We start from the raw sequence: 23129 nt of genomic DNA, 5'->3' as shown, positions 1-23129 counted from the left end.
TCCAGCCCACCCGTCCAGTCGCTGCATAGCCCTGTGCGGCTTCCTGCTCTGTCGTCGGCTGCGGCATCGAGTTTGACGCCCTGTTGACCTCTCTCCTCCTTGCAGGTGGAGGTCGAGTCGCCGTCGGCCTGCGCCCAGACCGAGTCCCCTCTGGATGTTCTCGACGTTGATACGACGCCGTCTCGGCATTGGTCGATGCCGGCGCCTACGGCTCCTCTGTGACAGGAGGATGACATCCCTCTGGTCTGGGCTCCCCATGCCTAGGGTCGTTGGTGCAGGTGCCTAGCGTTCAATGGCCTTTGGATCAATCTCAGGCTGCTCCACCTTTACTTTCTAGTGGACGAGTAAGCCTCCAACCGTCTCCCACAGATGGTTTGTTGTCGCCTCCCAGAATGGCGACCGAGGCTAGTGCGGCTTACGCGAGGGCTGCAGATATTCTTCACTGCCCCCTGCCCTCTGATCCTTTACTGGATCTCCTCCACATGAAATCTGTGGACGTGGAGCCTTTGCTGCTCCTTGGTGGGTCTTTGTTTGACATCCTCCTTGGTACCTGGGCACGGCCCTCCTCTGGTGACCCTGCTGATTGGGCCATTGCTCGCCAGCATTGCCCGGCCCCAAATTATCCTGTCTGCTTGTCCCTTCACCCTAGAGCTCAGGGTCTGGTTGTCCAGGCGGCTTTTGACTTGCAGCCTTCTTTCGCTCTGCCGTTGCTACCTCCCACTAGGGAGTCTCAGTGGCTGGAGACACGTGGTCACCACATTTTTGCCTCCGCCAGTGCGGGCATCCGTGCCTTGAACACGTCTTGCATGTTAGCACGTGCTTCCTTTGCCCTTTGGGACTTGGTTGAGCTCCTTCTTTCTTCTCTCCCAGAAGGGCCCCGGGCTGACTTGCATCACCTTCTTCTTGATGGCCGGGGAAGGGCTCAATTTTCCCTTCGATCGGCCTTGGACGCTACTGACTATGGGTAGGGCAATGGCCCGGTCGGTTGCTTTGCGCCGACATGCATGGCTGCACAATAGTCGTTTTGCCGATTCAATGGCGGGGACCTTTTTGACTGTCACGCTGATTCAGCAGTCTCCCGCCTCATGTCTGGTCTCCCGTGATTTTCTGACCCTTGCGGCCTGGCTTTCTCCTCCTTGTGACCTATCTTTTTCATACGCTGTATGACTTTGTGTTGCTTTTTCTTGTGCATAGGCAGTGTTGCCTTGTGTGATTTGGACCCTAGGTTCAAGACGTAATACCCAGATGGTTTAGGCTGCTACTCCGCCAGGTTTGCCTTTGTTCAGTACAGCTGGTCAGCTGGTTCTGCCTTCCTTTCAGTCCTCTGTCTGTGAGCTTGTCTCCAGATGTTCCCCTTGCCGGGGTTAAGAATTACCCTATGTGGGGTATTTGCTGACTATTGTGTAGCTGCCTTTCTACAAGAAAGGCTTGGTACGCTCCTGTGGAGTCTTCCTCACAGAGATTCTTCTGTGGTTCAGCCTGTTCTCTCTTTCTGCTGTTATGCGAACCACAGGTTGGGGTCGCTCTATTGCACTTTCAGTTAGGGTTGGGGTCTACGGTTGTCCGTAGTACTTTGAAGCATCGGTAGAGGTTCCCTACCGTGAGGTTTCTGCTTCGCCTGCCTTTCCCAAGGGGCGTTTTTCAGCTTTGCTGTGCTCCTCTTTGTCCATGTTGGCTGCTCTTCTTTTCGCCAGCCACTGTCCCTTGGGACCCCTTGTTCTGTTCCGGCACAGTTCTTCCGCGGCTGACGCCCTACCATCATATGGCGCCAGGGCGGAACCACTGCGCGGCACTCTTTTTTAGTGTTTGCACATATCGTGGGTGCACCCTGGTATGTTCGCTTTCATGAGGTGCCTGCGTTTTTCCACTTCTGCGGTCACTGGTTCTGCCACTCAACTCTCCGGGATTGGTAATGCTTTCTCGTACTTCAGCCCTGTCTGGCCTTGTCTATAGGCGGTGGCATCTTCGCCACGTACGTCTATGCTGTACACTGCCTGGTGCCCTCATTTTCTGGGCACTTCCCAAACCGGAGTTTTTACTATTTCCCTGCTGCATTCCGCGCAGGTGTTTTCCACGCTTCTGCTTTGGGTTCCTGCTGTAACACTCTCAGGGGAAGTGTTCTCTTCAGGATACTCGCTTTCTTGGGTGGTCTTGTCTGTACATCCCTAGGCCATTATGTTGGTCCTGACTGTTTCCAGCTCCATCTCCTCATCTGTCTAGCAGGGGACATTGGCTCCTCCTGGACAGGTGGCTGATGTCGCCTACAGATCTGGACATTGTCCGGTCCATCTCTGCTTCAACATGACTGTTGGTACTTATGGCGTAGATGTGTATCTTTCTTCCTATATTTCTGCTCTGTGCTCTTCCCACAGTGGGGTCGCGCAGGCCACGTTCCTCGCTGAGGAGTCCATGGTCCTCGCCCCAGTCTGATCAAGGTGCAAGCTCTGGTGTGTGTGTCCAGCTTGCCGGAGCTCACTTTTTGCCGGTTGCCTATCCGGTGATGCGTCCTTCACATCTGGGCGGCTCGCGCTACCCTACAGGGGGATTTCCCTATACTTGGTGTGGTTCTGCTGTCCTCACTGTATGCTTATGTGTATTCCTGTCTTCCACATCAATACCAGTCTTACTGTGGTCCTGTTCTGGGTGCTTCTGCTTGTTGCCGTATGCCCTCTCACATGTCTTCGTGAAGGAGCAAATGCGTACTGGAGTATCTTGTGTTCCTGGTAATGCCACACTTTGTGGCCATGGGTTGGCATCCTGCCAATACTGCCCCAAGTATCTTAGCTGGTGCAGGTTCAACAGTACTTTTATTCACTGTTGTGCATACTTCACCGGCATGCGCTGACTCTGTCATACCATCTTGTCCTCTCTCTGGGTCTTGCTTCCTGTCGACACATCGGATCCTGCGGATCCATCGGACCCTAGGCTCAGTTCATCTTCTTTCACGAAGCCATATACTCTCACTTCCGCACCGGCCTTGCTGACTCTGTGCTTTCTTTCTTTCAACCCGGTATACACACGGGGGTTTTCGTGCTGTTCTTTGATGGCTTGTGGTGCCTTTGCCTCCCATTGTTTTCCACTCTTTTCAGAGCTTTGTAGTCCGTTGTTGGCTGCGCTGGCATTGCTGTCCCAACTGTGTTTCATCACTTTGTTGACGGCTAAGTTCTCTCTGGAACTTGGTGGGGTTCGGTCGCAGACCCACCTCCTCTATGGGTATGGCTTTGGTATCTATTCTAAGTTAAGGAATCTGCGGCTGGTAGAGACACAGTCTAGCTGCAGATTCCTTAACGCCCGCCCATCCTCCCCGTTCTGCGAGGACCTTTTCAAGATGGGTTTCTGCATTCGCCTCCCTCCGGGTGGCTTTGTCTTTCTGTGGGGTGACATCTTCACTTCACTCCTCCATGGGGTGCTTCATTCTGTTTTGCTTGCTCTACTCCACCCATTCTCGTGATTGGGCGGTATGCTAATGTTGCATGTGTCCCTTTACTCCCCTACGCCCTGGGTCATCCAGTGTGGAATCTACTTATGTTTCACCCCCCTCCCCCCACCACCTTTCTCAATTGCCTTGGGGTCGCTTTCCTCCCCTGCAGTTCATTACTTTGAAGTCTATTGGCTCTGCCTCAGTCTATAGGTCTCTTACAGGGGATACGCCGTCCCTTCTGGTGCCGACTTGTGGTGGATTATCATTGCTCGGGTGTTCAGGACTTGTTGCCCTTCACACTTATATATTATGATTGCAGACTTTCTGTCGTCTGCCATGATGTTTTTTCACATCATCTTCTGCATCCGGGGAGGGTTTAGCCTTCGCTTTTAAGGGGTTGTTTCTCAGAGCAGTGTTCTGCTTTTTCCCTTCACTATTTTTCAGTATACAGTGCCTGTTCGGTTGGCATAGTACAGGCCAGCGCCGGATACACCCATCATGTTCCGTATCAGATTCAGGTTTAACTATGGGGCAGCGCCACAACTGCACTAGAGCTTGCACAGCGGAATGTCGCTATCTCGTGAGCAGTGCCGCTCCTGATTCGGCAGCAGATCCAAGGAGCCCGACTGGCGCCAAGGGCAGACCTGCTGACAGAGAACCAGTAGGGGTCCCTACCGTACTCGTGGAACTCTAGAGGTAGGCCCACCCAAATACAAGGTGCATAGCCTCATAAAACTCATTGAGTCGTGTGGAGTTCGCTCCAGCTCTGGAAAACTCTGACAGGCCCGGAGCCGACCCTGGGACAAGGTCCACTGCAGAGCGAGGCCTTGCGTGGCAACGCTTCCGTGTCAGGTCGATGAGCTGGACTTTCACGGAGAAGTTGAAGAACAGTTCGACTTCTTTTTCTTGTGAGACTTACCCAATGACTTGGATCGAGATGACAATCATCAGAAGCAGTTCCGCGAGCATTCCCAGGAACCTCTGTGAGACCAGGATCAAGAACGTTGCGGGGTCGTCTGCCGTTGGGCGGCAAGGAGCTTGAGAGACGGTAAGTAGAAAGAAACCTACAAACATCAGTGCGCTGGAGTGGTGCCTATATAGGCACTGCGTATTTCTCAACCGGCGCAGACGATGCCAACACAAAGCCAAACAGTGGCACCCACTGGCACACAGGGTTGTACTGCTTGAGAATGTCCAGTTTCAGGCTTACGCCTGGGGAATATTTAATTCAAGGAATCTGTGTCTAAAAATCTCAATTAAATTGCTGTCTTCATTCCTGTCATTTGACCCTTAAACCACATACCAACTAAACACTTGTCTTGTCCATTTCTTGTCCACATCAAGTCTCTATCAAGTTGGTGTATATTGTGTTCATGATGTGTAGATACCTGTGTCACACGAACTTCAACATTACACCCATGTGAAACACATAATATGTTCAACAGGTTGTTGAAAGTTACAATAACCTTCTCTCTTCTAAACTATGAAAATGCAATCTTGAAAATAATGTGCAGACAGCAACATTCGGCCGTGTCAATTAACTCTTAATCCACCAGACGTGTATTACTTTCTTGTCATTTGTATCTTAAACCACATACCAACTAAACACTTGTCTTGTCCACATCTTGTCCGCATCTTACTTGGCTCTTATTCTTTCACCAAATGAAAGTTTCCCTGCCAGCGATAGTCCTTCCATTTAAGTGACCCAAAACAACTCCTTTTGTTACTGCTTGCCTGCTAAAACCCCTTACAAAAGTCCTTGCAGGTCACGGACCAGATGTACTATGCTTTTCGGCATTATCAAAGGGTCTGATTCGCATACTTGGGCAATTTGTGACCTAAAAATGACTTTTTGGTATGTAGAAAACACTAACTGTGATTCAGTAACACTTTACCAAATTGCAATTTTGATTTGTGGCTACATACCAAATGCGTATCTGGAAACAGGCATGTTTAGGGCTCCCCTTCCCAATACTGATTCTGAATGGGTTATATTAAAGTTACCGACTACACAAAGGTTCCTATGTCAAAAATATTTTTAACAGTGGGTAGTGTTCTCAAGGATCACTGCCTTGGTTTGTTAAACTTTTTTTTAATTGTTTTTTTTTAAGAGCCTCCTGGTTTTCCTATAAGGACTACCATCCCTATGATGGCAGTGTAGTGTTGTAGGTCATCTCTGCTGTGAAACTAGTATACCAGTCTCCAGCAAGCTCCAAAAGACAGCATTTACACAACTGCTGCAGCAGTACCTATTGCTGAACATCCCTTTCCTGTTAGTCAACTTAATTTTCTCTCATTATAAGGTGATGAAACCTTGTGCTTCAATATCTTTAGTGAAATTCTACAGATTCTCAGCTCAGATGGCTTAATTGATCATAGTCCTCAACGCCTCTGCCACATTTATTAACATTGATCATGTTGTTCTGCTCCGGGCCCTAAATAACCCAAAGAGGATGGCAGAAGTGCCAAGCCTGTTCATACTTTCCTGCCATAAATAAACTTCAAAATGATATCGCCTTCATCCCAAAAATTCCCTAGGGCCTGTAGACTGTCCTGTGGTCCCCTCCTCTCTCTCCTTCTCTTCAGTGCTCTTGTGTCTCACCGGAAGCTGCTATTAGGGCGAATGACCTCCCAGTCACCATGTACGCAAACAACAATCAATTATGTTTTTGAAGGTATGGGTAATGCAGGAGATGGACATCTGTCTAAATGCCACACACAATTTCGATGTCAGCGTGCTGGTCCTTTCTAAACTATCCAAGCCAAAATCTCTTACTAATCAACTCCAAACATAAACTGCTGAAGGCCAAGACCCTTTTTCAATACCTGCACCCTTTCCACACGCACCGGAAGCTCACAAGCCAAATCACTCTAAGGTCTCTTAACTTTACTCCTTTTACATGACTTCACTGCTTTAGGTTGCTGTAGTTACTGAGCAAACGTCTATGTCCAAGAAATCTCGTCCCCAATGACGTTCTCATTGTTAGCCAGCTCATCTCTTTTCCTGTGCCTATGAGAAGTAGAGAGTCACTCTGGATTAATTCAGAGCACAGCCACAAACCTGTAGTCATCCTTAACCCTCTTCCAACCTCGTTTCTGTGACTGGATTAGCTGTCTGTTGTGTATAAAGATCTTTAGTTACCTGAGAGGTACACCAAGCATAACTTTCTGGGGTTCAGATCTATGTTCTCAAGGCAAAGGCAGTAAATATGTAGGGTATCCCAATACAAATTACTCTCATGTCCTTGATGCACGTTCGTCCCTTACATCTTGAAATTTGTTGATCTAAATGAACATCAAGTCAATGTATCTTTTATTGAAGCAATAAAGAAAGATTATGTACTCATCAAAGCAGTCTTGCCAGCTTGTGTGGACATATTCAGTTCTGTTTTTATGAGATATATTCAGGAATGAATTTTGTCATGTAGGAGTGTCAGGGAGTGAGGGGCTCAATGCAAAACAGTTGCTATTTTATATCTATAACAATATTTAATGTCTGAACTTTGAAAGAATTTCAAGAGACAGTTTTTTAATCATAAGTTCGAATGATTTGCAGGCCTTCAGGAATTCTGAATTGAACATTGTCATGCCACTTTTGAAAGTTCAATCCCATCATATTTGAGTGCTGTGGAATATTTGTGTTGAATGTTATTTTATACAACTAAGATGCTACAGGAAGTGATATATTATCTATATATTTTTCTTCTAGTGTTAAATAGCTTTCATTATACTACTTAGTGTTAATAACTTGTTGCCACCATTTTGAAATATTTTGATGTGATGGAATTATTTTATTATTCCTCAATTTGTGATTCCTAATAGTTTGTGGCAGTTTCATCTACTGTTTAGACGGTGCACCACACTCCAGGATTCCTCCTCAGGAATTACAGCCTGTGATTCAGATAATCTTTCTTGTTGTTGCTGGCAATTCCCAGTTGTAATAATTGATGAACTTATGAAAGGTATTATGGGTGCCCGGGATGAGAATGAAATTATTTCCGCGCAATGCAATATAAAGTTCAGGTATTTAGAAACCAACACTCTATGTTAACCATGCTTGCTCTGCTCTTATTCACTAAAGGTCCTCTTGTTCCCTGAACCTGAATTTCAAGGCATTGCTCAAGTATTTGAGGACAATGTCAATGAAATAGAGGAGTCCTTCGTCGCCAGGTCGTGTAGAGTTTTGGCCGGCAGGTAAGCATTAATTGTTAATTTAAATATAAATGGAACAGAATAATATGAAAATGAGTACTGTCTGAATGCACAATGCTGAGCTTACCCTGCTTCCTAAAGAACAGGCGATAACTGTTCAACTGTTTATTATGCCATGTGACATCAAATTGTTGAATTGTACAAAGTTCCACACAGACCCACGTCTTATTTAGGCTAATTTTCAAATCCGGACAAATGCGACAATTGAGAAAGCAGTCCACGGTATGCAGATTCTAATTTAAGTGTACCTATAAATTGATAGCAAATCTGCAGTAGATATAATGAGGAGCAGGCAATCCGAATTATCCTCTTCCCTGTGGTATTTCAAGTCCCTGCAGTATAGGTTACATTGGCAGAGCAGAGCACGTGAAATTGTTCTGGCATTTCTTCAAAAGACATAGCTTTGTAGATCTTCATAATTGGGCGAAAAGTTGGCTTCTTTGCAGATATTAGGAGAGATACAAATTTTCTGATGCAGCACTTATCCATCACTTGAACAAAGTAAATATGACTTATATTTGTTGTATTCATTTATCCATGTGTCTAGAATTTTTTGGAACGATATTGCCAAAGTCTCACCATATTAAGAAATAAACAAAAAACATAATTTCTCCAGTATTGAGGAATCTTTCATAGATTCACATGCTTGAATTATTCCCCGTCGTCGGAGTGGGAGTCCCACGGTACATAAAAATAGCAATAAATATGCATAGAATAACCATATCATAGGTAAATAGAACCAGGAAGTAAAATATCTAGAAGTTAATAGGAAAAAATCTTCCACTTTCATGATTCGTCCAAGTCCTTATATATAGTCCAAACTACAGCCAATCAGGCGACAGCAACTCCAGAAGGTTCTCCCCAGAGGCTCAGGCTCTCAGATTTTCTACCGCATGTCGTGTGAAGGGAGTCTCCCTGAGCTCTGCTCAGTAGTTCTCAGGTTTTCTTCAGAATTCTTCTTTTTGTGATGTCTTCTTCTAAGAAATCTCTTTTTAGACCTTGTGGGAAGCTCTGCCTGTTTTCTGAAGACCCCCACAAGAAGTGCATTTACTGCCTGTACCCGGACCACCAGGTGAGAGATTGCAAAATTTGCAGAACTTTCCCTCAAAAGACCTTGAGGGACAGAGAGGGACGTTTACTTCTGTGGCTACAGAAGATTAAGGATCAAGACAACCCCTTGTCTGAAGTTGGAAGTGTTTCCTCTGTCAGGACTGCTTCCTCTAGGAAGAGGGCCAAAGACACAGATTTGACTTCTCCTGGGGCTAAGGTGTTGAAAAAACAGCTCTAAAAGTGCTGAGTTGCCTCCCACTTCAAAAAAGGCTCCTCCACCTAGTAAGGGTAAAACTCTGCCCTCTACACCCCCGAGAAAGACTGTGAAATCTCAGACTTCTAAACCCAATTCTGACAGAGATTTACCTCAGAAACGGGGTCCCTCGTCGACGAGCTCGACGACGATGTCTTCGTCGACGAAGCCTGCCACCGCCGCGACGACATCAACTGCAACTTTTCTCGTCTCCAAAGCCTCAAATGTTTCTGTCGTCGGCTTCCTCACCGTCAACGTTGGTGTCCGTCTCCGTGAGACCAACTGCTTTAGTCACATCCTTCTCCTTGTCGTCGACGAAGAAGTTGAAGTCTGTAGTCGACGTCCCTTCGTCTACGAACAATAAATCAGCCTTGTCGACGATTGCCTCATCGACGGCCGCCTCGTCGACGGCTGCCTCGTCGACGCTGCTATCTTCATGCACTGATCTTCAGGTTTGGTCTTCGTCTACGGCCACAGCATCCTCAAGGTCATCTATGGTACCGTCTACACAATTGCCACCATCGACAGCAGCACCTTCTTTGCTTCAAAGACGCAAATCTTCCTTGGAGGTCCTCTCTCCAGTTCACACCTCCCCTAGTAGAGTTCCTCTTGCGTTGCCCGAGCAGTTAATTGGATTATGGGGCCGATGAGGACGAATCTGATGAGGACGATAGATTTCGTACTGCCAGGAACCCTTCAGAGCTCTTTATTAAATATCATGATGGAGAGCAAGACGATGACTACTACCCTGAGACTGCGCCATCAGCTCCAGAGTCAAACCCTTCTGCACAAATGCCTCTATCTCTTCTAAACAATTTGCAGAACATGTTGGACGACTACTATCGCCGATTTCCTCCATCTGAATCGGTTTCTTCTGTCCCACCAACACCAGTTCCTCAGTCTTCATCAGTGCTGAGGTCGCCCAGACCAGTTTCTCTGGTGGCTTTGGTGTCCCATCACCCTCAGGAAGCTCACACCACGGACGATGACAAGGAAGAAGGAGAATTGGATGACAGATCACTGCTTACGGAATGGGATGACTATCAAATACAAACGCCATCTCCTTCTACTCCTGCTCCTGTGTACTCACCTCCAGTTGACATCGGAGGCTTTCATGTTCTGATGGAGAGGGCGGCACAACGATTCCTCCTTCCTATGGAAACCAAGAAGGATGATTGTTTCCTTTATGATTTTAAAGACCAGCCGAGGAAACAAGTACGAACAATTCCTATTACTGACTTTATTTGGCAGGAAGGTCTGAAGGTTATGAAGACTCCTGCTTCCATTCCTGCAGTCCTGCCTCGTCTCGAAAAGAAATACAAGGCACCGGATAATTCACCGGCATGTCTAATAGGTCAGCCTAAGGCAGATTCCGTTATCTCTCAAGCAGCACAACGCCGAGCACGGAATCCCTCCTCTCCATTGTCTGCTCCCCCTGATCGGGATGGGAGACATCTAGACTTCATTGGGAAAAAAAATTCGACCATGGCGGCCAGTACTGTCTGTGCAGCTAACTCGCTGGCCATCTTAGGCCGCTATGATAGACCGATGTGGTCGGACATCTCTCCCTACATCGAGATGTTACCTGAGCCCTCCAAGTCAGAAGCGCTCAAAATCCTCCAGGAGGGAGAACGAATCTCGGCTGAGATTATCGATTCTGCTGTGGATGTTGCGTCTACAGGTTTTCGGCAACTGGCAGGTGCTGCATTCCTGCAGCGGCAGGGCTGGTTGAAATCCACCTCATTTCGTCAGGAAGTTCAGACGAAAATAATTGACATGCCTTTTGACGGCGAGTCTCTTTTTGGCCAGCATGTTGATGATGCCCTCCAAGCCATTTAAAAAAGATACTGAGACAGCAAGATCTCTTGGTACTCTTCAGTTTCGGAAACCGCCTTTTTGAGGCGCTAGAGGTCGTGGATCCTTCTCCGGTCGAGGAGGCTATAACCAGTCGAGACAATACCAGTCCTATCAAGGTAACCAACGTTACTCTTCTCAAAGACAACAATCCTCCAGGCAACAACCAACTACATCATATCCACAGAACAGGAGGAAGTCCTCCTACCATTGACGTGACACGTCTAAGAAGCAGTGACAATTGCCACCTGCTCTACCGCTCATTCTTACCAAAGTTGGAGGAAGGATCTCCCGTTTTTACTCAAATTGGTCTGCTATAACCACAGACAAATGGGTCTAGGACATTGTGGCCAGAGGCCACGTTCTAGAGTTTGTCAAACTTCCTCCGACTTCTCCTCCCAAAGGCCCGCCTCCAGCTCATCTCACAGAGCTTTTCTCCCAAATAAATTTGATGTTAAGGAAGGGAGCGATCGAAGCGGTTCCAAGATTACAAAGAGGCACCAGGTTCTATTCCAGATTTTTTCTAATAAAAAAGAAATCGGGAGAATGGCGCCCCATTCTGGATCTTCGTTCCCTAAACAAATATCTCAAAAAGCAATCCTTCCGGATGTTGACTCTCCAAGAAGTCCTTCAACTCCTCACTGCGGAAGATCACATGACCACCCTCGACCTCCAAGATGCTTATTTTCATGTCCCGATTTTACCCAGACACAGAAAGTTCTTGAGGTTCAGAGTGGCTGGCAGGGACTTCCAGTTCAACGTCCTTCCTTTCGGACTACGTTCCGCTCCCCGGATCTTCACCAAGGTCTTGGCACTGGTGGCTGTACCCCTTCGACTAGAAGGGATTCAAATGTTTCCTTATTTAGACGACTGCCTTATCAAAGCGAATTCTTTCACAGTCGCAAACGCCCATACTAGAGATGTCTGTCACTTTTCCAATCTCTGGGTCTCTCTATCAATCTAGACAAGTCTCAACTCATCCCCTCGCAAACAAGAACGTTCTTAGGAGCCACCGTAGACACTCTAAGGACACAAGCCTTTGTCTCCAACGAAAGACAACAAAAGCTGTGCAAGCTTGCCCAACTACTGTGATCAAGAAGTTGCGTTTCTGTCCGACAGTTCAAATCACTTCTGGGGATGCTCTCATCCTGCATTCCCCTAGTCCCCAACTGTCGTCTCAAGATGAGACCCTTGCAAGATGAGCTCAACAAACAATGGCTACAAGTTTCAGGGTCCTTCGACGATCTCTTCCGCATCACTCCTCAGATCCGGAATGCATTGCTCTGGTGGACTTGCAAAAGGAACGTTGCAGCAGGCCTCTCATTCTTAGTGGATGTTCCAAGTTTCGTCATCACCACGGACGCCTCCCTCGAAGGGTGGGGAGCGCACCTTCAAGGGCTCAGTCAACGGCAAATGGAATGCTTTACAAAGGACTTGGCATATCAACCTTTTGGAGTTGCTAACGATCTTCCTGGCTCTAAAATCTTTTCGCACAATCATTCTCGGAGCATCAGTGTTGATCCGGACGGACAACACAACAAGTATGCACTACCTAAACAAACAAGGAGGTACAAGATCCACTTTGCTGTCCCAGCAAATCTGGGATTGGGCGATCCGACATCGAATATCTCTGGCAGCGGTCCATGTCCCGGGAGTATCCAACATCCTTGCAGACTCCCTCAGCAGGTCGACAGCGTCCAACCACGAGTGGGAACTCCATCAACCAACGTTGGATCGTATATTTCAGAAGTGGGGTCGACCCGATTTGGACTTGTTCGTGACCAGTCTGAACCACAAATGCGCGTTCTCTGCAAGTTGGCTTCCCCATCAAGACTCGTGCGGGAATGCGTTTTTGATGAACTGGTCGCAGATCTATGCCTATGCTTTTCCACCGATACCGTAGGTTCCCAGGGTTCTCCGGAAAATGAGGAAAGAGCCTTGTCGCCTAATTCTCTTAGCTCCCAGGTGGCCTCGCCTGTTCTGGTTTACCGAACTCCTTCTATCCGAATGCGATCCCATTCAGTTGCAACCAATACCGAATCTCCTATCCATCCACAACGGGCAGATCTGCCATCCGGATCCTGCATCTCTACGCTTAGCGGCCTGGCACCTGAACACCTTGAACTTGCTCACTTAGACATTCCTTCAGAATGTAGGGAGGTCTTCGCTAACATTAGAGCGCCCTCCACAATCAAAACCTACATGCTCAAATGGAAGCGATTTTGCCTGTGGTGTCAAGCCGCCAACATTCACCCAATCCATGCAAAACCAGAACAACTTTTGCCTTTCTTTTTACATCTGGCAAGGTCAGGCCTTTCCCATGCTACTCTTAAGGTATTCTTAGCGGCTATCTCAAGATTCCGACAGGATGGTTCACACTCTCTGTACTCCTCTAGGATCATTCAACAATTCTTCAAAGGATTGTTTCGTATGTTTCCTCCCATCTGCCGCCCACCTCCACCCTGGCATCTTAACATTGTTCTGTCACAACTCATGCGACACCCCTTTGAACCTATTCATAGGGCTGATTTGAAGTTTGTTTCGTGGAAGATGTCTCTGCTGTTGGCTCTCACATCAGCCAGGCGTGTCAGTGACATTCAAGCCTTCACTATTAAACCACTGTTCCTTCAATTCACCAGAGACTCGGTAGTGCTCCGCACTAACCCCATTTTTATGCCTAAAGTACCTTCTGATTTCCATTTCAATGAACCGGTCATTTTATAGACTTTCTTTCCTAATCCTCAATCACCTGCGGAAAGGACTTTACATACTTTTGATATCAAATGATGTCTAAAATTTTATTTACAAAGGACATCCTCAATACGAAAATCTTTTCATAGCCTATGGAAAAAAGCGTAAAGGTCACCCAATATCCAAACAGTCCATTGCTAGTTGGATTTCTGCTGCAATCTCTTTCTGTCATCAGCAAGCGGGTAGACCTCTACAGACCACTCCGAGGGCACATTCTACTAGAGTAATCTCTTCTTCTACTGCTCTCTTTGCTGGTGTGCCTCTTCATCAAATCTGCAGAGCTGCAACATGGTCCAGCAGGCACACCTTTACCAAGCACTACTGTCTGGAGGCTGCCAGCAATGCAGACACGTCTGTGGGACAAGCGGTTCTCCGTAATCTTTTTACATAAGGTGAGCCTCTGTTCTTCCCTCCTCCTCTTTGATGTATTCTTATGTACATATCTTTTATATATATATTTATATATTATTGCAGATATGTATATATATATGTGTATTTTATATTTATATATATATATATTCACTGAAAAAACCATAGGTTTCACACATGTTATAGTTAGCTGTACATTTCACTCGTAAAAAAACCAATGAAATTCCACGTTATAGTTAGATCAGGTACCTATAACTTGCGCTCCCACAATAAACTGCTGATGACGTCACATATTACATCACTCATGACATGGTCAGTGACATCACTCATGACATCAATGATGACCTCTGAAATTACACATTGTGCATTGCGGTCGCGCAAGTTATAGTTACCTGATTTAACTATAACGTGGAATTTCATTGTTTTTTTTACGAGTGAAATGTACAGCTAACTATAACATGTGTGAAACCTATGGTTTTTTAAGTGAATTTGCAAGGTTTTGTAAATGATAATTCCTAACTATAACGTGTGTGAAACCTATGGTTTTTTCAGTGAATTTGTACGGTTTTTTAAATGCTAAGTTATGTATTTATTTTTTTTATTTTTTTTCTGGTTTTTCACTGTGCGCACACCCTGCGCGCACGGTGCGCTTCACGCACCGTGCGCGCGCTGTGGGCGCTCGGTGCGCTTCGCGCACCGAGCACCCACGTTGCGCAGTCCATGCCGTGCGCGTCTCGACTTTTTTTACACAGTAACATTTATTTTTTCTCCCTTGTGGGTCCTTTAATTTATTTAATAAATGTGATTGTTACTTCTTTTTTTTTTTTTCCCGTAAGCTTACCGTACGCGCACTCCGCGTTTTTTTTTTTTTTAAATTATTAAATGTATTTTTCGTACTTTTGGGTCCTTCTTGGACCCCCTGACAAACACTAGGGGGTCTGCAACTCTCTTCGTTGCCCCCTTTTCACGTTCCCCACCTTTGTTTCTCAGTGCGAGAGACAGAAAATGGCGGCCGACACTTCCTGATTTCGACCGATTCGAATGTTTACAGTCATGTAACCACCAATCAGAATTGAGCTCGCGCACGGCACCGTACGCGTACGGTAAGCTTACGGTAAGCGCACGGAGCGCGCTTACAGATATATATATTGATTTAAATGCTATTTTCTCAGGACTTACTGAACAGATTTACACCAGACCTACAAAAGGCACATCCTTGACCTGAGGACTACCTCTCTGCCAAATTTCAAGTAGTTCTGTTCAGCCGTTCGGGCTGTAGCTCGGACTAAAGGTCCTATGGGAAAATGCATGGGGAAAACGCGTTTTGGGACCCCCCTTTTTTCTCCGCCCCCGCTTGACGAATCCCCCCGAGACTTTCAGGGTAGGAGCGGAGCGTAGCGCCCCATTAGTTTTGACATTTTCGCGAGGATTCGTCGACCGGCGCCAAAGTTATTCCAAATAGAATGTTGCGGATTTCCTATGGAAACACGGTCCTAACTATAACTATCTACTGGCGACCGCCAGTAGATAAAATATATATATATATATATATATATATATATATATATCAGAAAGCAAGCTTTGTTGAAAACAAAGACGCCGCACTCTTCCTGAGTATTTGAAGTTTTAGTTTTATTTACTCTTCACCTACGCGTTTCGAACTATTGCAGTCCTTGGTCACGGTAGTATACAAGAGTCCCTTCTCACTTTCCTTATTTATACCAATTCACCACTGTTGCCCGCAATGAGGCATTGTGGGTATGGTAGTTCTTTTAACACAAAATGTATAAATACATTGAGGATTATACGTCGAGTCTGAGTGACTGCGTGGGCATTTTATGTCAAAGGTTAAATGTAGTGCCTGAGTGGCAAAGATGTCTATTAGGCAAAATGACAACTAAAGATACTTCTAGTAAATATCTGAATTTATCCACATTCGGTATGTGTCAAAGTTGCTAAAGAATATGAATTAGACATGGTGGCTAAGTGCCTTTGCTGAGCTTCTATTTCCTTATTATGACAGAGGATGACCACACGGTACATCTGACATCGACAGTAATCCTCTAATATATACAAAAATTATAATCTTAGTGAACTAATTTGCATTTAAATTACACTCTATCAATACAAAAATGTTACCAAGGGTGCTCTTTTTGTCTGAAATGTGATCTCAAATGTTCATAAAGTTTTTTACAGTTTTTACAGATGTACATAAAGTTCATCATCTCCGTTCAATCCTCCAGGGATTCTTGTTTTAAAACGGATGATTAGTTTTGATTCTAATCGTCTCAATTTTTGAGTTCTGTTACCACCTATTTCATGTTCTTTGATACATGCAATGCCAGAGTATTTGATATCTTGCCAGGTCTTTCCACTGTGACTCTGTAGATGTTTGGTCATTGCATATGTCATGTCATTGTTTTGGATTGCACGTATATGTTCAAGGATATGCTTCTTCAGCGGACATATGGTTGATCCAATGTATCTTTTTCCACAAAAGCATTCAATCAAATAGACCACAAATTGAGTGTCACAGGTGATCTTGTCTTGAATTGTGAATGTTCGATCTCGAGGGTCTTTAATAGATTTTAGATCTCTGCCTATTTTGCATGCTTTGCATGTCATGCATTTTGTAAATCCTTGTTGTCTTACTTCAAGCCAAGATTTCGTAGTTCTGTTTTCAAAATGGCTGTTCACCAGTGTGTCTTGAAGTGACGGTGCCTTCCTGTACGATATTAATGGATGACTTCCGATTGTTGGTCCAATGTCAGGATTCTTTTTGATGACGTTCCAATATTTTAGCAAGATTTTTCTAATGTTGTAGCTCTCTTTTGAGTATGTTAGAATCAGTCGAGGTCTTTCTTCAGTTGTTTCTTTTACTTTCTTTTTTACTGTGAGAGTTTGTGCTCTCGTTTTTTGTCTGGCTTTGTTTTCTCCACGTGTGATGTCACTGTGTTTATATCCTCGTGAGGCAAATCTTTGTGTGGTATCCAGAAATTTTCTCTCCATCTCCTCTGGCTCAGAACAGTTCCTCTTCATCCGTAGGAACTCACCATACGGGATACTTTGCTTTAAGGATTGTGGATGGAAACTAGATCCATGAAGGACACTGTTTGTAGATGTTGCTTTTCAAAAGACTGTTGACTGAATCTTGTTCGATTTGATGTAGATTTTTGTGTCCAAAAATTCTATCTCTGTTGATTGTATATTGAAAGTAAATTGCAGGCCTACCTCATTGTGATTTAATATTGTGATGAATTCCACCAATTTTTCTTTCTTCCCCTTCCATATTAGGAAGAGGTCATCAACGAAGCGTAGCCATAATACTACGTCCGTAGTATATGGTTCATTCTCCTCCCTCCAAGCTATGTGTTTCTCCCACCAACCCATGGTGAGATTCGCATAGCTTGGAGAAAAAGAAACTCCCATGGCTGTACCGCACTTTTGAGAGTACATCTTTTTGTCGAACAGGAAGACATTGTTTCGTAGGCAAAGTTGGATCATTTCCATTAACATGTTGCTGTGTTGCAGTTCCCCGATGGGTCTTTGTTTCAAGAAATAGGCTGTAGCTGTCAATCCTATCTCATGATTAATGGAGGTATATAATGAGACAACATCAATTGTCACCAGTAGGTACTCAGGTTGCCATTCTGTTTCCATTAAAATTCTCAAGAAGTCACCGGTATCTCTGATGTACGAGTTTAAGGTTGGAACAATTGGCAATAAGAAATGGTCGACATAATCAGCTATCTTTTCGTATAGTGACCCACAGCTAGATATTATGGGTCGGCCTGGAGGTTTGTGCAGGGTCTTATGGACTTTCGGTAAAAAGTATATCGTAGGTGTTACTGGATTGGTTACCGTCAGAAAGTTTTTTTCTTCTGCACTTAATAGGCCATCTTCATACCACTCATTTAATCGAGTGTGTATGTGTGTAGTCATCGTTGGAATAGGATTGGAGGATAAAGGTGTGTAGTTATTTTCATTGTTTAGTTGACGATTGGCTTCCTCTATGTATGCTTTTTTGTCTAGGATAACAATGTTCCCACCTTTATCCGCAGGCTTTATTTCTATAGCATTGTTGGTTTTTAATGCCTGTAATGCTTGACGTTCTTCTCGGGATAGATTCTCTTTTTTAGAGTTAGTTGTGTTTTCCAAGGCTTCTAGCTCTGCCACAACTAGATCTTGGAATATGTCAATTCGGTTCCCCGGATGTAGCGATGGACAGAATTTTGATTTATTCTTAAAATCAGTCCGTGGATGATCGTCTGTACTTATGCCAATTTCTTGTAATGCTTGGATATCTGTTGTTTCTAATTGAGTAGTTTCATGGGCAAGGTCATAGGCAGTTCTTAAGGCTGATGCTTCAGCAATAATGTATCCCTCTTGTGGTTCAATTAAAGTTGGATTTGTTTCCAATTCACAAGTTTTGAGTTGTTTAGGCATTTTTGCAAAGAATTTCTTTAATTTTAATTTTCGAATATACTTGTACATATCGATTCGGGTTTCAATCGCATCTTGGTGTTTCTCAGGACAGAATGTTAGGCCTTTGTTCAATAATGTACGTTCTGCTTGCGTCAAATTGTAATTTGAAAGGTTGATTATTAAGTTGGGATCTGTTGGTTTGTTTATTTTCTTATCACTGTTCGGTTTCGTAGGTGATATTTTTGTTTTTCTGCCTCTTCTTGTTTTTCGCCGTTGTTTGGTTTTCCGTATTGGCTCCTTCCTCGTCCCCTTGTACGTCCTCTGCCTTGTCCTCTTCCTCTGGTTCTCGGATTTTGCTGTTCCTGATATAGTAATTTCATTTCTTCTAAAAAAGAAAACTTTCTGGTGACTGTTGATTGCTGTTCTCCTTCACTTAGGTCTGATTCTGTTTCACTAGGTGTAGTGCATGGTGATTCCGACACATTAGCTTTTTTGCTTTCTGTTTGTTGTTTTAAGATTTCAAATCGTTTAGCAAATGTGAAAATGGTGCCATTTTCATAATCGCACTCATCTCTCCTAAATTTTCTTTGTTTTCTTTCTTGGATTTCATTCTCATGTTTGTCCAAGATTTTATCCATTTGCATTCTTAGTTTTTTTATGATTTCTTCATCTTGCCCTTGTATTTTAATCTGTTGCTCGATTTCCTCTATTTTGATGTGCAATTCGTCAACATTCTTTTTGGCGTATTTAATGATGATGAGCATCATTGTACGGGAACAATCCATGTTGTTTTTCCCCCATTCATCAAGCATTTCAGGGCTTGTGTCCGGATGATTTGGAAGTGTGAATATACGTAATCCACGGGGCACTCTTCCAACTTCCACATACTTTTCGAGTGTGATTATTTCCCAACTGCGTGAAATCTCTTTCCTAAGTAGTTTTTCCATTTGTAAGAATAGTTGTTTCAATGACATTGTAGCGGTGTTTGGCTCTGTTGTTTTGGTGTTTGAAGTTGAGGCGGTAGGTGTTTGTTTGGTAAACATGCTTTCAGCTTTCTCCATTCGTTTAGCCGCCCTTTGTTCCATTGTTGCATCGATTCTGAGTTGAATTGTTGTTTTAAATGCTGTTGGTTCAGTGAAAATTTCTTTTTATCCAATTCACTGTAGCTTGTTAGTGAGGGTTTCTTATGCTACTGTTTGTGAAGAGATAAGGATAAATTCTGACGTTTTTATCCCAGATCGCTGCTTCTATCAGGAAAGTGTGTCTGTTAACACGTTTGTTATCTGCTCCGTAATTTCAGTAATTATGGCAAGCAAACACACTCGCTACAGCACGAAGCACTACATTTAACCTTTGACATAAAATGCCCACGCAGTCACTCAGACTCGACGTATAATCCTCAATGTATTTATACATTTTGTGTTAAAAGAACTACCATACCCACAATGCCTCATTGCGGGCAACAGTGGTGAATTGGTATAAATAAGGAAAGTGAGAAGGGACTCTTGTATACTACCGTGACCAAGGACTGCAATAGTTCGAAACGCGTAGGTGAAGAGTAAATAAAACTAAAACTTCAAATACTCAGGAAGAGTGCGGCGTCTTTGTTTTCAACAAAGCTTGCTTTCTGATACTTATGCGAGGCTGTCCTTACCTCGCCGCCGGCACCAGCTATACAGTGCTCCTCCCGCAGGGACAATTTGTTGGCTTTATATATATATATAACGGAGAAACCAGGAGAGGTGGCCAGACCCAAAAGAGGAAGAGGAAGAACAAAACAAAATTAAAACCACAAGATCTCAATTTAATTGTCAATCTTTCCAACAAAATCCTCACTAAAGCACAAACCTCACTGCTAAACAAAGGTTTATCCTTCTGTCCTAACAAAGAGATGGACTTAGCTAACATACGGATTGATTTGTACAAATTTTGCCGTAAAATCAAACTTAACAAATATTTTGAAGAGAAACCTTCAGAATTATCTTCTGCATCTTTACCAAGCTCTACTATTCAAACCTTGAGCATCAAAGATATTCCAGCATTAAGAACAGCCACCTTATTACAAACCGAATCATCCACACAAGCTGGTACCAGCGATCACTCTTCTATGTCTGATTTAGAATATTGTCAGGACATAGGCATTGAGACTAACAGAGGAGGTGACAGTGGTTCAAAAAATCGATCGACGTTTTGTCCACAATTCCCTCTTGGTAATAAAATTGATCTCTTCCAAGAAATCATGGTTGAGGAGATCAATAAAATGTCCACCAATTGTCCCATGTCATCCATCAAACAGGGTAAAGTTATTACCAAACACAAGAAGAAGAGCAAAATATGGAACCTCACTTTTGAAGAACACAATGCTTTAAAAGAATTACGTAATGATCACAACATCATTATCAAAGCCTCTGACAAAGGCGGTAACATAGTAATTCAGAACTGTGAGGATTACATTACAGAAGCTGCCAGACAACTTGATAACAAGGATCACTATGAAAGGCTCAATAAGAATCCAACTAAAGACTGGACAGATGAATATCATTTGAAACTCAAGACTTGGAAAGAGAGAGAACTCATTGATTTGGAAGAATACTTATATCTTAAAACTAATCATCCCATCACGGCAACAATTTATTTCTTACCAAAGATTCACAAATCTATAATCAACCCACCAGGAAGACCCATTGTCAGCTCCATCGGCTCTTTGTTGGAATCCACATCTCGTTTCATTGATATCTTTTTAATGAATTATGTTACAGCTCTCCCATCATACTTAAGGGATACAATGGATTTTCTGCAAACAATTGATCAATTACAGTGGAAAGAAAATTACATCATGGCCACTATTGATGTTTCTTCACTTTACACTTCCATTCGTCATATTGATGGAATCACAGCAGTAAAAGAATTCCTCAATACCAGAGCAATTTGCTTTTTGGAACACTCTGCAATGTTGATTGAAATGTTGACTTATTGTTTGACACATAATGTCTTCTTGTTCAGAGGCGAAGTGGTCTTACAAAAACAAGGGACCGCGATGGGTACATCTTTTGCCCCAACATATGCCAATCTTCTGATGGCAACATGGGAAACTGAGGTCCTAAAAGACGATCACGCAAAGAACATCAAATTTTGGTCAAGATATATTGATGACCTGTTCATCATCTGGGAAGGTGACTCTGAGCTCCTTAGGAATTTTCTGGATTCTCTCAACACCAACAGATATCAATTGACTTTTACTTTTACCATCAGCACTTCCAACATCATATTCTTGGATGTCGAAGTATATATACTTAACGGCAGATTTTGCACCAAAATGCATAGAAAACCTACGGCCAGTAATAGCATACTTCATGCTAACAGTGGGCATCCAGCAAATCTGAAATGGAGTATCCCCTATGGGGAAATGTTGAGAGCCAGAAGAAATTGCTCAGAGATGTCAGACTTCAATCTACAAATTGAGGAGATGAGTCAACGTTTCTTACAACGTGGTTACCCCCTGGAAGTGATTCAAACAGCAGTAAATAGAGTCCAGAACAAAAATAGAGCAGAATTACTCCAAGTGGGTCGGCACAAAGATGATACTGCTAATATCACGAGACTCATTATTGATTTTAACAATCAAAGCAATGCACTACAAAAAATGATCTCTAAACATTGGGGAGTATTACTGCTTGATGAAACCTTAAAGAAAATCTTGCCTCCCACACCCAGAATTACCTATCGGAAGACAGCCTCTTTGGGAGATATACTAACACAAAGCCACTTTGAAGTTAAATTACCAATCACCAAGTCCTGGTTAACCACACCTGGATTTTGGAAATGCCCAAAATGCAAGGCATGTGAACATGGCAAGAACATCACTTCTTATCAACTACAGAATGGCCATTATGAAATGATCAAAGACCATATCACTTGTGAATCAAAATACGTAGTCTACAGACTGGAATGCCCTTGCCAGAAATATTATATAGGTAGCACGATCAATAAACTCAAACTTCGCATCCTACAGCATCTGCGTGCGATCAAGAATAAGGACTTTACATACCCTATGGCAAAACATTTCTATGACTTCCACTCGGGTGATAACAGTCAGCTTAAATATTCTGGCATCAAAATTGTCAAGTTGAAGGAAAGGGGTGGAAATCGCATGCTTGCCTTGAGAAGAGCAGAGTCAAGAATGATACTACTAATGGGTACTGAAAACCCATTGGGACATAACTTGGATGCTGAGTTATATGTGCACCTTTAATGGCTCTCAAACTGATAATTCATGTGGGGCATTTTTCAGTCTCTCCTTGGTCTCTTTTTTGCCTTTTTGCACTTGTACATATTTCCACGCTTGATCAATAATTGTCAGTTGTCCATTATTCTCATTGCATCTCTTCCAAAACCATCTACTTTTTGTTGGCATATGAAACTTACCTTAAATTAATTCAGTATAATCTCTTCTTGATTCAAGATTGGGAACGTAATGAACTTTGACAACAATGCGTACTTTATTCATGAATTTACATACTTGATGTAAATGTCTACCTCCAATGGTACTTTACCTTGATTGTCATTCATCAATTTACAACTCCCTGAGATTAATTGTAATGAATTTTGTAAAACTTTATTCATTTCAACAAATAACCACCATGGTGGCTTGAACTACTGTGATTCTAAATTGATTTATAATTTTATTTACTTGTAATTTAGATATTTCGATTGACTTTGCGATGCATGTCTAGTATGTCTTCAGTTTTTACTACTTAATTTGAAAATGTTGCTTTAAAAGAGACATTCTGGACA

General features: G+C 43.6%; 1 protein-coding gene across 5 annotated transcripts in view; it reads left to right on the top strand.

The window, feature by feature from the left end:
- CRYBG1 (crystallin beta-gamma domain containing 1) overlaps positions 1 to 23129 on the top strand; it is a 901344-nt gene that overhangs the window by 817968 nt on the left and 60247 nt on the right. For all 5 annotated transcript variants that reach the window (XM_085611232.1, XM_085611231.1, XM_085611233.1 and 2 more), the window contains one exon: positions 7503 to 7615. In XM_085611232.1, coding sequence (XP_085467358.1) covers positions 7503 to 7615 — 113 coding nt within the window. The remainder of the gene's footprint in view (positions 1 to 7502; positions 7616 to 23129) is intronic.

This window comes from Triturus cristatus, chromosome 6 (assembly GCF_964204655.1).
Source record: "Triturus cristatus chromosome 6, aTriCri1.1, whole genome shotgun sequence".
Lineage (NCBI taxonomy): Eukaryota > Metazoa > Chordata > Amphibia > Caudata > Salamandridae > Triturus > Triturus cristatus.
The sequence above is the reverse complement of the archived record's forward strand: the minus strand, read 5'-3'. Positions and strand labels throughout refer to the sequence as shown.